Source organism: Seriola dumerili, unplaced genomic scaffold (genome assembly GCF_002260705.1).
Source record: "Seriola dumerili isolate Sdu_G_001 unplaced genomic scaffold, Sdu_1.0 BDQW01000116.1, whole genome shotgun sequence".
Taxonomy (NCBI): domain Eukaryota; kingdom Metazoa; phylum Chordata; class Actinopteri; order Carangiformes; family Carangidae; genus Seriola; species Seriola dumerili.
Genome location: NW_019174371.1, coordinates 1,349,089 through 1,365,637, shown reverse-complemented (window position 1 = coordinate 1,365,637; position 16,549 = coordinate 1,349,089). Strand labels below are relative to the sequence as shown.

At 41.2% G+C, this 16,549-nt stretch overlaps 1 protein-coding gene across 1 annotated transcript; it reads left to right on the top strand.

The window, feature by feature from the left end:
• Positions 1-475: 475 nt before the first annotated feature.
• LOC111223819 (myosin-7) lies at positions 476-13,776 on the top strand. The gene is made up of 39 exons (XM_022748101.1): positions 476-507; positions 869-929; positions 1,291-1,498; positions 2,237-2,380; positions 3,010-3,166; positions 3,273-3,300; positions 3,407-3,512; positions 3,893-3,985; positions 4,095-4,158; positions 4,276-4,374; positions 4,495-4,598; positions 4,773-4,911; positions 4,988-5,106; positions 5,290-5,439; positions 5,527-5,697; positions 5,786-6,095; positions 6,175-6,251; positions 6,344-6,549; positions 6,628-6,751; positions 6,862-6,998; positions 7,097-7,352; positions 7,431-7,673; positions 8,031-8,207; positions 8,301-8,446; positions 8,525-8,615; positions 8,711-9,100; positions 9,510-9,636; positions 9,720-9,838; positions 9,926-10,122; positions 10,204-10,387; positions 10,684-10,849; positions 10,942-11,066; positions 11,768-12,076; positions 12,168-12,371; positions 12,465-12,761; positions 12,864-12,968; positions 13,056-13,151; positions 13,250-13,384; positions 13,648-13,776. The coding sequence occupies exons 3-39, from the start codon at positions 1,298-1,300 to the stop codon at positions 13,666-13,668; spliced, it is 5,817 nt and encodes a 1,938-aa protein (XP_022603822.1). The 5' UTR covers positions 476-507; positions 869-929; positions 1,291-1,297; the 3' UTR covers positions 13,669-13,776.
• The last annotated feature ends 2,773 nt before the right edge of the window (positions 13,777-16,549 follow it).

The following is a 16,549-nucleotide window of genomic DNA, read 5'->3' as shown; positions in this document are numbered from 1 at the left end:
TATATTTACTTTACTTCTCCTGACAGGCAATAAATGGAATCTGGTTTCTGTCCACGACCAGTCCTCACTTGGAAAAATTTTTTTCAGCACACGAGTTCAGAGAAAAAAGAAAAGTGTGGTAGAATTAGAGATAGAGTAGTTTGTGCTATGTGAGTCATGGGCGAGTTATGCTGGAGAAAGTTCCTGGCGCTGCTCCCGTAAAATCACATTATTTGGACATGAGAGGTAGTGACAAACAAGCAGAGAGGGCAGCCAGACATCATGAGAGCCATAGAGGGCCCTGTCACGATGAAAGTGATGGCGATTACCACAGAGTGTGTGCGTGGGCGTGTGTGTGTGTGTGTGTGGAAGTAGTGTACCTGTTGATGTGTGTGTGTTGTATGTGTGTATTAGTAAACAGGTCAGGGTGGTGCCCTTGGCCTTGTAAGGCAGGGTTATCTGGGGTTATATATTTGATTCCTGCCTACCCTGCAGGTCTAGTAGCTGCTTCTTCTTCACCTGGCCTTTGTAAGTCTGCACAACTAGTTGTATTTTGTATTCAAAGATTCCATTTTTCATACGGTATCTTTCTATTGTCTAAACCGAAGGGAAAATATTTTCCAACTTGTCTAATTTAACAACATAGAGGTGATAGGAAGGAACAATTTTTTAAATTTGAAACATAGTTAAAACAGGAGTGACATACATGCTTAACAAGATGTATGACATCATTTGTTAAAAGGCCTGTAGGTATACTTAATCCAGGACCAGGTTAGACAAATCATCCTAAAACAAGAGACCTCTAACTCCCACTGATGCTGATGTGAGTAAGCTCATGCTGATGTTTTACTCAGAATGTCTTACTTACATTTCTCTCTGTCCACTGCAGGTGGATCACTGGTTTATTCTCCACAGCCTGAGCTCATCTGTCATCTGAGTTGAACTCACAGGTAAATTCTCTGTTCCTAGTGTCTTCCTAGCAATTCATAATATAGAGCTAAAGACGGATCTAATATGGCTTCATTCTTCTTTAGCTCATCAGTACATATAAGAGCCTATGGATCCTGACAGAGGGGTTTTAGACAAACATTGTTTAAATAAATAAAAAGATAAACTTAATTGATCCCATGAGGGAAACTGTCAAATTTCTCTCAAAGTTGAAACAGTTAAAATCCAAATGCAGAGGAAAAGAGTGAAGAAAGAAAAATAAGATTAGAAGAAAAATAGATTTTGCTTTAAACAGATGTGATGGCAAACTGTCAGATACGGACAGGGTGAAGCCTTACTCATCTCCTACTGACTGTACTTTAGTGCAGCCATGGGGGACGCAGAGATGGCTGTGTTTGGGGCAGCTGCCTCGTACCTGAGGAAGTCGGACAGGGAGCGTATGGAGGCCTCCATGCGTCCCTTCGACATAAAGAAGGAATGCTTTGTCCCGGATCCAGTGGAAGAGTTTGTGAAGGGAACCATCTCCAGCCGAGAAGGAGACAAGGCCATTGTAGAGACACAGAGTGGGAAGGTCAGTGGTTGCAATTTACCATTCAGGCATTTAGTTTTAATTTTTGACAGCATGTGATGGTCTTATCATAGGTGCAATGATTAAATTACTATCGGACAAAGTTTATAACAATGTAAGTTATTCCAGACTCCCAAATATCTTTGTGAATTCACTAATTCACAACAAAAAGGTAATTATTCCAAGTCAAATACATGTAACTGTTGCCTTAACATACCCAGCATGTAAGAAGTTACGAACAGTCAGAACCAGAGACTGTTCCACTTCATTCTCAAGTGCGGTGAAAAATAACTGAATCTATTTAGCTTTTGATTAACAGGGTTAACTCCAGTCACCAAGTCAGTTAGAGCGGCACAAGAAACACATTATATCACATTAGAAGTTTGAGTGTGAGTCTATGTGCGACTGACTGGGGAGCAAGTGTTAATCTGAGTGTAAATCTATGTGTAATTTAAACTGTCTATCTTTGAGTGAGTGTGAATACAAGTTCAAATGGGATCCGGAGTACTGCTGCAATTAAAGTGTCTCCAGTCACTGCACTGAGCAGCTGAGTGATGAAATGAGGCATTGCTGCCATCTGGCAATAACAATGTGTGGCAATGCTTTGTAATGCTACACTGGCAATGTTGACGATAATAACGTTGCCTGAATGTTTTCTTACAACTCATAAAAAGAACATTTCAATGTCAAAATTGTTTGACCATTACATATTAATCAGAAACCTGTGTTTGTTTTCCTCAGACTGTGACCGTCAAAGACTGTGACATCCTGCAACAGAATCCTCCGAAGTTTGACAAGATCGAGGACATGGCCATGTTGACCTTCCTCCATGAACCAGCTGTGCTGTTTAACCTCAAAGAACGTTATGCAGCATGGATGATCTATGTGAGTAGATCAAGCCAATAACCAATAAACACTCCTTCTCAAAGCATGGTTTATAAAAATTTGGTTGCACAAACTCAAACTGTGTAGAATGAACCTTTTGCTCGAACCTATCTAGATGCCATAAAACAGTATATTTATGCTCATATAAAATGTGTACATGTTTAATTTTGCACATATTTTTAGATAAATATTGCTCTATAGGCATTAGTTTTCCATTTAAAGTTTCCATATTTTACACATTTCTGGTTTCATTTAAAGTATTGATCCATAAGAAGATATATTTGTGGTTTTGAGAACAAAAAAATCATCTCAATGTAGTTTTACATGTCCTCTCTCAGGGCTCTAGTAACAAACAGGTTGGTGAGCCAATCAGAAGAGAGGAGGCTCTGTGTCTCTCTTCTGATTGGCTGACTGTTTTCCGAGTCATCCAAAAAAAATATAGCAGATTTAGCTAAAACACACAGAGAAACCAAATCCTGCAAGGTTGGATGGTGGGTCCAGGTGGGCGGGGCTCTTTTAGGGATGTGGAGAGGGAAATAGAATCAAAACACAGCAAAGTTTTCATTTATAAATGGCAAAGACCTGATGCCAAAATAGTAACCACGTTGAAATGACTGTTTTTCTCATAGACCTACTCTGGGCTGTTCTGTGTGACTGTCAACCCCTATAAGTGGCTGCCAGTCTACAACCAAGAAGTGGTTGCTGCCTACAGAGGAAAGAAGAGAACTGAAGCTCCTCCTCATATCTTCTCCATCTCTGACAATGCCTACCAGTACATGCTGTCAGGTACAGACTGATAAGACAGATATTTGTTTTGGATAACTTTTATCACACATAACATATGCTGAAACTTTATTAACAAAATTGTACTCTGCATTTTTGTTTTTTGTAGACCGTGAAAACCAGTCAATCCTGATCACGTGCGTAATATCTTAAAAAGCACCCATGACAGTATATATGCTCTGAAATGAAATATCATTCTACATTTACCACTGTAAGTATTGATCATTGACTTTGCAATTACAGTGGAGAATCTGGTGCAGGAAAGACTGTCAACACAAAGCGAGTCATCCAGTATTTTGCAAGTATTGCAGCTGGAAGCTTTAAGAAAGACCCCAATGCCAAAGACAAGGTAAATAAGCTCTGTCAAATGTGTGATTTGTTGGAAGGGGTTCTGTTGAGCCTTAAACTGGGTAAAACTACAGATTACATAGGTGTACAACAAAATATTGAGAAGATAAGAGTGTTAACACCAATCTCTTATCTTCTTTAACTAAAATGGAAGAGAGCTGTATATTTGCTCAGTGCATTGGTGACAAATCCAACTTAAAAATCACAAATTCATTAAAACGTCTTTCCTAGTTTTTCACTGAAAATGGCAACTGTGTTACATCGTTTGTAGGTTAAGAGGTTAATCAAACTTTCAAAAAATGGAATGATGATCACATGATGCCACCAGAGGCTGCTGAAGTCTCTTCGTGTAGCTTTAAAGACAGTATTCCTCTGTGACAGGGAACCCTGGAGGATCAAATCATCCAGGCTAACCCTGCTCTGGAGGCCTTTGGTAATGCCAAGACCATCAGGAATGACAACTCCTCTAGATTTGTGAGTATCTAATCTTTGTTTGATTGTATTGTCAACATTATGTATCCAGTTCCCATGAAAACACAATCAGTAGCAGGAGCAGATATCAAGGTAAACTTTATCCTTTCAGGGTAAATTCATCCGAATCCATTTTGATACCAGGGGAAAGTTGGCCTCTGCTGATATTGAAACCTGTAAGAACAAACATGCTTATCATACTTACACAAATTATAGAAATACTATTTATGTTTTGTAATATAGTTGGTTTAACTCCTGACAGTATCCTCTCACTTGTATTTGTCAATTGTCAGACCTTCTGGAGAAGTCTCGTGTGACCTTCCAGCTCAAGGCTGAGAGAGATTACCACATTTTCTACCAGATTCTGTCCAACAAGAAGCCTGAACTCCTGGGTTAGTATAGTTCATAGGGAAGAAAAAGTAAAAAGAAAACACCAGGCTGCCACTGGCTTTGTATTGTGGTAATGTGTCCATCAGTCTAACCTTTCCTCACCCTCTCTGTGTGTCCTCCAGAGATGCTGTTGATCACAAACAATCCCTATGACTATGCCTTCATCTCTCAGGGGGAAACCCAAGTGGCCTCCATTGATGATGCAGAGGAACTGATGGCAACAGACGTCAGGCTCTCACTCATTACTCTTTTTAGATATTTACATTTAACTCAAATGTAATCACAATGACTGAATGAGTTAGTGAAATTTAGGCAGTTATTAAGTTCTCAATTTATTATTTCATCAAAATTACACTATCCACATAAATGTTGAGAACTTATTGCGTGTGCTCTCCCACAGAACGCCTTTGATGTGTTGGGCTTCACTCAAGAGGAAAAGAACTCTGTTTACAAGCTGACTGGTGCCATCATGCATTATGGTAACATGAAGTTCAAGCAGAAGCAGCGAGAGGAGCAGGCAGAGGCTGATGGCACTGAAGGTAAGAGAGGCTCTGTTTGTCAGGCCGGCTCAGAACAAATGCAGAGAGTTTCACAGTATTTCCTTTCCTTCTTCAGATGCTGACAAATCATCTTATCTGATGGGCCTGAACTCTGCTGACCTCATCAAAGGTCTCTGTCACCCAAGAGTCAAAGTAGGAAATGAGTGGGTCACCAAAGGACAAACTGTTGCCCAGGTAAGAAATGAGAAAATGTGTCTCAAAACCTTGTTATCCATGAGGCAAATGCTCTACACCTGATTAAGGAACAGATCGTGTTGTCTGCCTGGCTTCTGTTGCAGAGGCTAAATATTTGCAAGAAAAAAAGTGTACAAAAATTAATTTGGATGCATAAGCTTAAATGTAATTCCTGTTCTCCAGGTGAACTATGCTGTTGGAGCTCTTTCCAAAGCTGTTTATGAGAGGATGTTCCTGTGGATGGTGGTGAGAATCAACCAGTCACTGGAGACCAGGCAGCCTCGCCAGTACTTTATTGGTGTGCTGGACATCGCTGGATTTGAGATCTTTGATGTGAGTGACTACAGTAAACCAGACCTCTTTCAACATAATATGAATCATTAGATAATAAATAAATTGATCTTTTTTTTTGCTTTCCAGTTCAACACATTTGAGCAGCTGTGCATCAACTTCACCAATGAAAAACTGCAACAGTTTTTCAACCACCACATGTTTGTGCTGGAGCAGGAAGAGTACAAGAAAGAGGGCATTGAATGGACCTTCATAGATTTTGGTATGGATTTGCAGGCCTGTATTGACCTGATTGAAAAGGTGAGGGACAGGCTAAATGTTCAGACATGAATACAATAAATAAAAATGTGGTCTGTTTTCTAAACCATGGATTTTTTCATCTCTTCAGCCCATGGGTATCATGTCTATCCTTGAAGAGGAGTGCATGTTTCCCAAAGCCTCTGATACCACCTTTAAAGCTAAGCTCTATGACAATCATCTGGGGAAATCCAACAACTTCCAGAAGCCCAGAATTGTCAAAGGAAAACCAGAGGCCCATTTTGCCCTGATGCACTACGCTGGAACTGTTGATTACAATATCATCAACTGGCTGGTGAAGAACAAGGATCCTCTGAATGAGACCGTTGTAGGACTCTACCAGAAGTCAAATCTCAAGCTGTTGAGTATCCTCTTTGCAAATTATGCTGGAGCTGATTCAGGTACAATGGTGTGAATTTCTTCTTTGGAGATTACAGTGGTTTTTAGTATAGCTTTAACCTTGCACAATTTTTTTAACAGTGGCTGAAGCTACTGAAGGTAAAAAAGAGAAGAAAAAGAAGGGATCATCATTTCAGACTGTGTCTGCTCTTCATAGGGTACTGTATATGATTCCTCTCATTCTAGGATGTGGTAGTTTGTACATTAAAGTACACCACAATGTCTAAATGTATTCTTCACCATATTAAAGGAGAACCTGAACAAGCTGATGACCAACTTGAGGTCTACTCACCCTCACTTTGTACGCTGCATCATCCCCAATGAGACCAAGACTCCTGGGGCCATGGAGAATCCTCTGGTGATGCACCAGCTGCGCTGTAACGGTGTGCTGGAAGGCATCAGGATCTGCAGAAAGGGCTTCCCCAACAGGATCCTCTACGGAGATTTCAAACAGAGGTATTATCTCATGCCATTTTTCTGTTACTGTATAATTCCAAAAGAAAATAGAAATATAAGTCTTTCTTGATTTTCTAGATATCGCATCCTGAATCCTGCTGCCATCCCCGACGGTCAGTTCATTGACAGCAGGAAGGGAGCTGAGAAACTTCTTGGGTCTCTGGATATTGATCACAATCAATACAAGTTTGGACACACCAAGGTATCATCTGAAATTGTTCTGACATTGGAAAAAGTAACCAAAAGTGATATATCATTCTGGTAGATTATGAAGAAGATGGCAAAAAGTAATACACCCATTCCTGTTTTTAGGTGTTCTTTAAGGCTGGACTGCTGGGTCTGCTTGAGGAGATGAGAGACGAGCGTCTCTCCAAAATCATCACTGCTATTCAAGCCAGATCCCGTGGTGTTTTGTCTCGTATTGAGTATCAGAAGATGGTGGAACGCAGGTATCAAGCTAATATTGGTCATTAAAGATTCAACGGTTTGTGGTATGTGATTTGTACATTTAACTAAAACCTTTCATATAATTAAAAAAATCTTCTAGAGAGGCACTATTGGTGATCCAGTGGAATGTCCGCTCTTTTATGGGGGTCAAGAATTGGCCCTGGATGAAGCTGTTCTTTAAGATTAAACCACTGCTGAGATCTGCTGAGGCAGAAAAGGAGATGGCCAACATGAAGGAAGAATTCCTGAAGCTGAAAGAAGCTTATGCAAAGTCTGAAGCTCGTAGGAAGGAACTAGAGGAAAAAATGGTATCACTTCTCCAAGAGAAGAATGACCTGCAGCTCCAAGTCCAAGCGGTGAGAATGGCACTATAGTGATGTTTTCCTTTGAACCTGTTATTACAGTATGTGCTAATGAGACTAAATTTTTGGCAGGAGCAAGATAATCTCTGTGATGCTGAAGAAAGATGCGAAGGACTGATCAAAAACAAAATCCAACTGGAGGCAAAATCCAAAGAGCTGACAGAAAGGCTGGAGGATGAGGAGGAGATGAACGCTGAACTGACGGCCAAGAAGAGGAAGCTGGAGGATGAGTGCTCTGAATTAAAGAAGGACATTGACGACTTAGAGTTAACTCTGGCTAAAGTGGAGAAAGAGAAGCACGCCACTGAGAACAAGGTTCAACAACTAACTTAACCATTTGTTACAACCAAAAAGTCCTCAAAACCTGAGCAAACATATAGGTTGTTTTTTATCAATCCTCTGATGGCACGTGTATCAGACCTTTGTTGTCATTGTTACCATAATAACAATGTGGCTAACTTTGTCAAATGGATAACTGAAACAACATAAACTGCTACTGTCACATGGGAATCGAACACCGCTCTACTGTGTCATATATCTGTGTTTTGTTTACCCATCCACCCACCACAACTGCAGACTTGTCATAATTACTACGGCCGCTTTTACAGGAGGACAGTCTGCCACAGATTAGCAGCTTAATGAAACGATAATGCCTCTTTTAATGGTTTACAGGTAAAGAACATGACTGAGGAGATGGCAGCTCTGGATGAAATCATTGCCAAGTTGACCAAGGAAAAGAAAGCCTTACAGGAAGCTCATCAGCAAACACTGGATGACCTGCAGAGTGAAGAAGACAAAGTCAACAGTCTGACCAAGGCCAAAGCCAAGCTGGAGCAGCAAGTTGATGATGTAAGTACCCATATCATAATTATAGTACATAGTATATCATCCAAGTATTAATAATTAAGCAATTCACAAATGTTGTAATCATATTGCATTAAGCTTGAAGGGTCTCTTGAGCAAGAGAAGAAGGTTCGAATGGACCTTGAGAGAGCCAAGAGGAAGTTGGAGGGAGACTTAAAGCTGAGCCAGGAGACTGTAATGGATCTAGAAAATGACAAGCAGCAGCTGGAGGAGCGACTGAAAAAGTACAAATTCATTTTTATATTAGTTATTCATTATCTCTTGTTTTAATAAACCAACACTGACTAAACAAAATTCTGCAGGAAAGACTTTGAAATCAGTCAGCTGAATGGCAAAATTGAAGATGAACAGGCCATAATCTCTCAACTCCAGAAGAAGTTGAAAGAGCTGCAGGTAAAACAAAGTGCTTCAGTAATTAATCATCATCAATTAAGTGTAAACGATTTTGTGAAACATTGCTACATTTAAACATGTTGTTCTGACATTAGGCTCGTGTAGAGGAGCTGGAAGAAGAGCTTGAGGCAGAGCGAGCTGCTCGAGCCAAAGTGGAGAAGCAGAGAGCAGACTTGGCCAGAGAGCTGGAGGAGATCAGTGAGAGGCTGGAGGAGGCTGGTGGAGCAACATCTGCCCAGATTGAGATGAACAAGAAGAGGGAGGCTGAGTTCCAGAAACTCCGCAGAGACCTTGAAGAGGCCACTCTGCAGCATGAAGCCACCGCTGCCACGCTCAGGAAGAAACAAGCTGACAGTGTTGCTGACCTGGGGGAGCAGATTGACAACCTGCAGAGAGTCAAGCAGAAACTGGAGAAGGAGAAGAGTGAGCTCAGACTGGAACTGGATGATGTGGTCTCCAATATGGAGCAGATTGTGAAGGCTAAGGTACATGTGCTCGAAGATGGTCGAGACAAATTTACACACCTACAGAACCAACTGGCAACCTGGTTGTTGGTTTTGTTTGAATCACAACTTAATACCAAGAAGTGAGGCAATATTAGCAAACTGTCTACTTCTACATCTCTTCCTTAAATTTGTTGCGCTTACTAGAGAAAGTAGGGATGGCAGTGATGAGGAAGTGAGAAGTTACTTCATGTGGCCATTTCCTGCTGCACTTTGCAGTTACCTAGGATGGGTTAAAATACCCATAAACATCTTCTGCATTTCTAACCTTAATTTGTAAAAGCAAAATAATCATAGTAGACACTTTTCAGCCACTTATCTTAAATGTTGCCCCATTGTATTTGAACAGTAGTAAACAGTGACTGTGAACTATAATATATTTATTTTGAAGACTAACTTGGAGAAGACCAGCAGGACTCTGGAGGATCAAATGAATGAATACAGAAGCAAGTGTGATGAATATCAGAGATCCCTCAATGACTTCACCACTCAGAGAGCTAAGCTCCAAGCTGAGAATGGTTTGTATTATGCTCTTTTCACTTCAAATGAAAAAACTTGGTTGTTGTAGAAGAATGCTACTCTGAGACGTTTGCCTTTCTAGGTGAGTTATCAAGACAGATGGAGGAGAAAGAATCTCTTATTTCTCAGCTGACTAGAGGAAAGACTTCCTACAGTCAACAACTTGAAGATCTGAAAAGACAACTTGAGGAGGAAATAAAGGTATGGAGATAGAAAAACGTGTTAATTCATCTGTAAGGCTCAAAAATAGTTGCATGTCCGAGTGAAATATTATCTATGTTAATCCAGGCCAAGAATGCATTAGCCCATGCAGTGCAGTCTTCTCGTCATGACTGTGACCTGCTTAGGGAGCAGTTTGAGGAGGAGCAGGAGGCCAAGGCTGAACTGCAGCGCAGCATGTCAAAGGCCAACTCTGAGGTGGCTCAGTGGAGAACTAAGTATGAAACCGATGCCATCCAGAGGACTGAGGAACTGGAGGAGGCCAAGTGAGTAAAATATACTTTCACTTGAACAATCTGGCAAAGTTTAAAATCAATTAACTCTGAATAAATGATATTGTAATCCAGGAAAAAGCTGGCTCAGCGTCTGCAGGACGCTGAGGAGGCTGTTGAAGCAGTGAATGCTAAATGCTCCTCTCTGGAGAAGACCAAACACAGACTGCAGAATGAGATTGAAGATCTCATGGTGGATGTGGAGAGGTCTAATGCTGCTGCTGCTGCTCTGGACAAGAAGCAACGAAACTTTGATAAGGTGTGGTTTCTTTTTAATGAATCACATCCATTTTTATATGATTTGAGGAGTTTTCCTGTCTCCTTAGGAAGATAAATTTGGAATGTACATCGATACACTACTTCCTTAGAATCATGTGGCTACACAGCTTAGTGATAAAGAAGGCTTTCAACCTGGATTTTTATGCACGACCTGAGATTTCAAAGTGTTATTACAGTGCAAATAGTTTCCTCAAATAAGGCACATTTGCTAAACCGTCGAGAGCTCAGTGCGGGAATTTAAACTTGAAATCATACAACTTGTATTTCAATGTCTAGGTCCTGTCTGAGTGGAAGCAGAAATATGAGGAGTGTCAGTGTGAGCTGGAGAGCTCTCAGAAGGAAGCCAGGTCTCTGAGCACTGAACTCTTCAAACTGAAGAACTCCTATGAAGAATCTCTTGAACATCTGGAGACCCTGAAGAGAGAGAACAAGAACCTTCAGGGTAATATATCAATCAATATGTTATAGCAGGCAATCCGTACACATTGCAGGTGCCAAAAAAAGCTAACGAAATGCAACTATTTCCATACACAGAGGAGATTTCTGACCTCACTGAGCAACTTGGTGAGGGAGGAAAAACTATTCATGAGTTGGAGAAGGTTCGTAAGCAGCTTGAGCAGGAAAAAAGTGAGATTCACACAGCCCTTGAGGAGGCAGAGGTAAGACTAAAACCTCAAATCCACAGTTAGTTTCTCAAGTGTACACTCACTGAGCACTTTATTAGGAACACCATCCGAGCATTATCATGATGGACGTAGCCAGTAGAAGATGGTGAACTGTGGCCATAAAGGGTTAAACATGGTCAGCAACAATACTCAGATAGACTGTGGGATTCAAACCATGAACACTTGACACACTTTGGGCCTTTTAATACCATGAGTGATAGGTACTGTGCCAAGAGAACATTCCTCAACACCATTACATCACCACCAGTCTGGACTACTGACACAAAGCAGGTTGGGTCCATGGGTTATGCTGTTTACACCAAATTCTGACCCTATAATCTGCTACCTCAGTAGGAAATGAAATTCATCAGACCAGGTTACGTATATTCAGTCTTTAGCTGCCCAGTTTTGGTGAGTCTGTGCCCACTGCAGCCTTACGTTTCTATTCTTGCCTGTCTGCCTTAACATTAGACATGTTGTTCATTCTGAGAAGCTTCTCTGCTCACCACAGTTGTAAAGAGTGGTTCTCTAAGTGACTGTACCTGAGTGGATAATGGTATGAATATGCAGGGCTATGGGTGTTCTCAATTAAGCGCTTGGTGAGTGTATATGCATAGTTTCAAAATGAAGCTGTAATTTGGAGAATTTTTTTGAAATATATATAAGATTTGCTAAACTTCTGATGTCTATCTTAGTGTTCTCTTGAGCATGAGGAGGGGAAGATTCTGAGAGCCCAGCTTGAGTTCAACCAGGTGAAGGCAGACATGGAGCGTAAAATCGCTGAGAAAGATGAGGAGATGGAACAGAGCAAGAGGAACCTGCAGAGGACCATTGAGACCCTGCAGAGTTCTCTTGAGGCCGAGACTCGCAGCAGGAATGAGGCTCTGCGTCTGAAGAAGAAAATGGAGGGAGACCTGAATGAGATGGAGATCCAACTCAGCCAGGCCAACAGGCAGGCAGCAGAGGCCCAGAAACAACTGAAGGCTGTTCACGCGCATCTGAAGGTAAAAAAAAAAGAGGGGGACGTAACTTTTCACTTTTGCTGCCATCGTTTCAATGGTATTTTTGTAACTGGAGGCTTTGAAAATTTAACAGGATGCGCAGCTCCAGCTTGATGACGCTATTCGAGCCAGTGATGACATGAGAGAGAACGTTGCCATTGTTGAGAGGCGCAACAACCTGCTTCAAGCTGAGCTGGAGGAACTGAGGGCTGCTCTGGAGCAAACTGAGAGAAGTCGCAAACTTGCTGAGCAAGAGCTTCTGGATGTTAGTGAGAGGGTGCAGCTTCTGCACTCACAGGTATGGCAGATACTACACTTAGAATTTGATTTTTTTTTTTAATTGTTTTATAGTATACTGTATACAATAACTGACTTAATTGTACAACAAAAGAACACCAGCCTGATAAATCACAAGAAGAAGCTGGAGGCTGATACATCCCAGCTTCAAACTGAAGTGGAAGAAGCACTGCAGGAGTGCAGAAATGCTGAAGAGAAGGCCAAGAAGGCCATTACTGATGCTGCCATGATGGCAGAGGAGCTGAAGAAAGAGCAGGACACCAGCGCTCACCTGGAGCGTATGAAGAAAAACATGGAGCAAACCATTAAAGACCTACAGCACCGTCTGGATGAAGCTGAACAGATCGCCATGAAGGGAGGCAAGAAGCAGGTGCAGAAGCTCGAGGCCAGGGTGAGTATCTCTGTCACATTTGTGATTTGAGTTATTTTTGGTCAGCAGTGATGTTGAGTAAGTTATGAGAAAAGTTACCTGCAAAATCTTGTCCCTTACCAGGTGAGGGAGCTGGAGAATGAAGTGGAGATGGAGCAGAAAAAAAGCAGTGAAGCTGTGAAGGGCGTCCGTAAATATGAGCGCCGCATCAAGGAACTTACCTATCAGGTTTGTAGCATCTAGGTACCTTCATTAATCTGCATGTGTGGTTAATTTTCTTTAAGGAAATTAAGTTTGTAACCTTGATTTCCACAGACCGAGGAAGACCGCAAGAATCTTGCCCGTCTCCAAGATCTGGTGGACAAGCTGCAGCTGAAAGTTAAATCATACAAGAGATCTGCTGAGGAGGCTGTGAGTGTGGAAATGTGTGAAGTGTTGTCTTCATGTGTCAGTCTATAATTAGTTTAATCTAACTACTTTAATTACTTTGTTTAATTTAACTTTGACAGGAGGAACAGGCTAATACTCATCTTGGCAAGTTCCGCAAGCTGCAGCATGAGCTGGACGAGGCCGAGGAGCGGGCTGACATTGCCGAGTCTCAGGTCAACAAGCTGCGTGCCAAGAGCCGTGATGTGGGCTCCAAGGTAAGAAGCATGCATTCTGTAGCAGGTGCACAGCATCTGATGCTGACACATGCTGCCCTCTGTTGGCTACTCTTGGCTAGTTGTATGCTACTCTGCTATTCAGTTATTATCACATATTGTGTTATTCCAACTGCAGAGCTTCTATATTATCTATAATTTCTCTCTACGTTAATTGCTTTGTGGTACTAAAGCAACACTAATCTGATGAGCTAACAGCTGTTTCTCTCTGTTTTCTTTCCTTCCATTTTTCATGGCTGCAACAGAAAGGGTTTGATGAGGAGTGAAGCTTTGGAGCCTTCAGAAATACTTTCCCCTTCTGTGTGCTGTAGATCCCCTCAACTATCACTATTCACCACCTGTAGTGCTTAATAAAATCTCATCAAGCTGTTGCACATCATTGTATTCTTCTCTATTTCTTTCTCTTTTTTCTTTGAGAATGAGTGGTATCATAGGACATTGTACAGGAAATCTTGTATGGGGGGGGGGGGGGTCCTGTGTCACATGACTTGACTCAAGTCAGACTAAAGTCACAAATTTGAGGACTTCAGACGTGCCTGGACTTGATGTTGACTTGGTATTCATGAGACTTGAGACTTGACTCTTTTGAAACATGATTTCTATTGTGATTCTGCCAAACCTGGCAGCCTGCACCAGACCAGCAGAGGCCATGGGGAGGTATGGTGGCCCTCAGGGCTTAACGCACTGCAGCTTAAGAAAACACATGCAAATAGATAAAACACAAACAAATTCAGAAAACATCTCCATCAATTTGACAACACGTGCTGCAAATACTCACGACACAACAGTGTTTCTGATGGACCCAGAAGTGATGAGGGGGCAGCCCGGTGGGTCGCCGGGTAGAGCGTGTACTATAAGAGCGTAGCCCTAACTGCAGTGGCGGTTCTAGTCTGACCCGTGGCCCCTTGCTGCATATGATCCCCTTCTCTCTCTCTCTCTCTCTCTCTCTCTCGCTCTCTGACTTTCCTATCTCTCTCTCACTATTGGAATTAAGGCAAAAAATAACTTTAAACCTTAAAAAGTGATTAACTTTTTGGGACACACTTCAAAAGTCACAAGTGTCAACAACAAGTGCATCTTAGCCAGGTTCATCACTTTTTAGAGTCCCCTGTAAACACTTCCGTTGTGTTGTGTGTATTAGCAACAGATGTGTTGTCAAGTTGATCAAGATGTTTTCTAAATTTGCTTGTGTTTTGTCTGTTGCATGTGTTTTCTTAACAACCTCTGAACTTCAGTATATTATATTGACTAGTCAGTATCAACAAATAAGTTATAGTATTTGTAGGGACCCATGAATTGTGGTGAAAACTAGTAAGTTGAGGTAAAGTGATAGCTAAAATAGAGAGAGATAAAACAAATCTCCTGTTCTTAAAATAGAGTTACAGAAAGCCCAAGAGCCTGGGCCTCAAGGTCAACAGCAAACCAGTGCTTATACTCAGGCCCACCATAATACCACACGTAATCACTTTCAGCTGGTCACTGGATTCCTGCTCAAGTCCGTCTGTTCCTCAAAGGGGTGAGGGAGGATTTCAGAGAATTAGTAATCAAATATTATAATAGTTCAAATAGGCTACTGAATTAAATAAAAACAAACTACACTCAGATGACTTTCCCTGCATTTAATGGTACATTCATATATAATTAAGCATGTTAATCTGAATTTAATTTCTTGGATGATGCCCCTTCATTTTTTAAAATATCTTTAGGAAAACTTATTCTAAGATTATCAACACTGAAAGTAGTTTTAAACTGACTGTTTATACCCTCAGCTAACTGTGCTACTCTATGCTCATCTGTCTGTGTAGAGCTTTGCTTTGTTGCTGGTATGAGGTCTCAGTCATTACTGTTGCTGCTGCTGCTGCTGCTGGAGACTAAATAATGATTTGAGTCTGGCGGAGGGAGGAGAGGGAGGCCCGGGACTCCCTTTGAGTAAATTCAGGGAGTCTTGTCTCTTCTCTTATTACATGTCATGTCCTTAACTCCCCTGAGGTGAAAAGCAGGTATCCATGAACTAATGAAAGTACATTCACACCTGTGCTTAAAGAGGCGCACCACATACAGCACAGTATGTGCTGAGGATTATCAGCATGATTAACAGGACATCTGTGCCCATGCTCAAATGAACAAGATGACGGACCAAAGATGGAACAATTCACTGCCTCTATAATTAGACCACCTTTAACATGGTGTATGACACTTATGGTCTTATCTCGGGAGTTAAGAGCAATCATCTGTGCCACAACAAGGAAACTCAAAAGACTGTTTGCTACTATTACTGACTGGTGATTTAGTTTTTTTACACATGCGATCCTAACCCAGATCCTTCCAGGGAAAATGTTATCTGATACACAGGCAGCCATATGATTTAAAGGTCCATATTTTACACTTTTAATCAGAGAAACTAAATCCAGCAAGGTTGGATGTTGGGTCCAGGTGGGCGGGGCTTGGTGCATGGCTGAGAGACACGACTGCTTTGCTTTACTGTTTTGTTGTGACATCACAAAGTTCCAGAAGTCCTGACGGCTTGTTTTAAGGCTCAGTTTCTGAATACAGGCTGTGTGCATTTCTCTGTGGACTGAGCACTTTGATACTTTAAGAGTATTAATATAGAACCTAGACCTGCTTTATAATCAAACTACACATGGAAATCTAAGTTTATACAATATGAGACCTTTAAATCTCCAGCAGCAGCAGCAGCAGCAGCAACAGTAGTTGTTTGGAAAATTTAATTCAAACCTCTTTAAGAGAAAATCAAGGGAGGATGATGTCACCACCTCAAGGTCATAGTTGGTACAAAAGCTCCACAGCAATGACAGGACAGTTTTACAGTTTACAGATTTAAGCTGTAAAAAGGGGATTTTGTTGGTGTCCTCATGTATAAAGACAAGGGGTATTCCTACATACATTATTATCCAGTGTTAATAGCATAAGTGAACCAACCCTCTGCCTCTCTCTTAGAAATTATTATTACATTAGCATCACTACATAATTAGGAAACGGTTTAGTAGTATATGAACATAATTTAAAGAGGGGCATATCTGAATGTACTGTAATGAACTTAATATGAAATTTACATACTGCATCAGCAGCATGTTTGTGGATAAAATAGTAACAATGAGCTTTATTCAAAAAGCACTTTTAATTAAT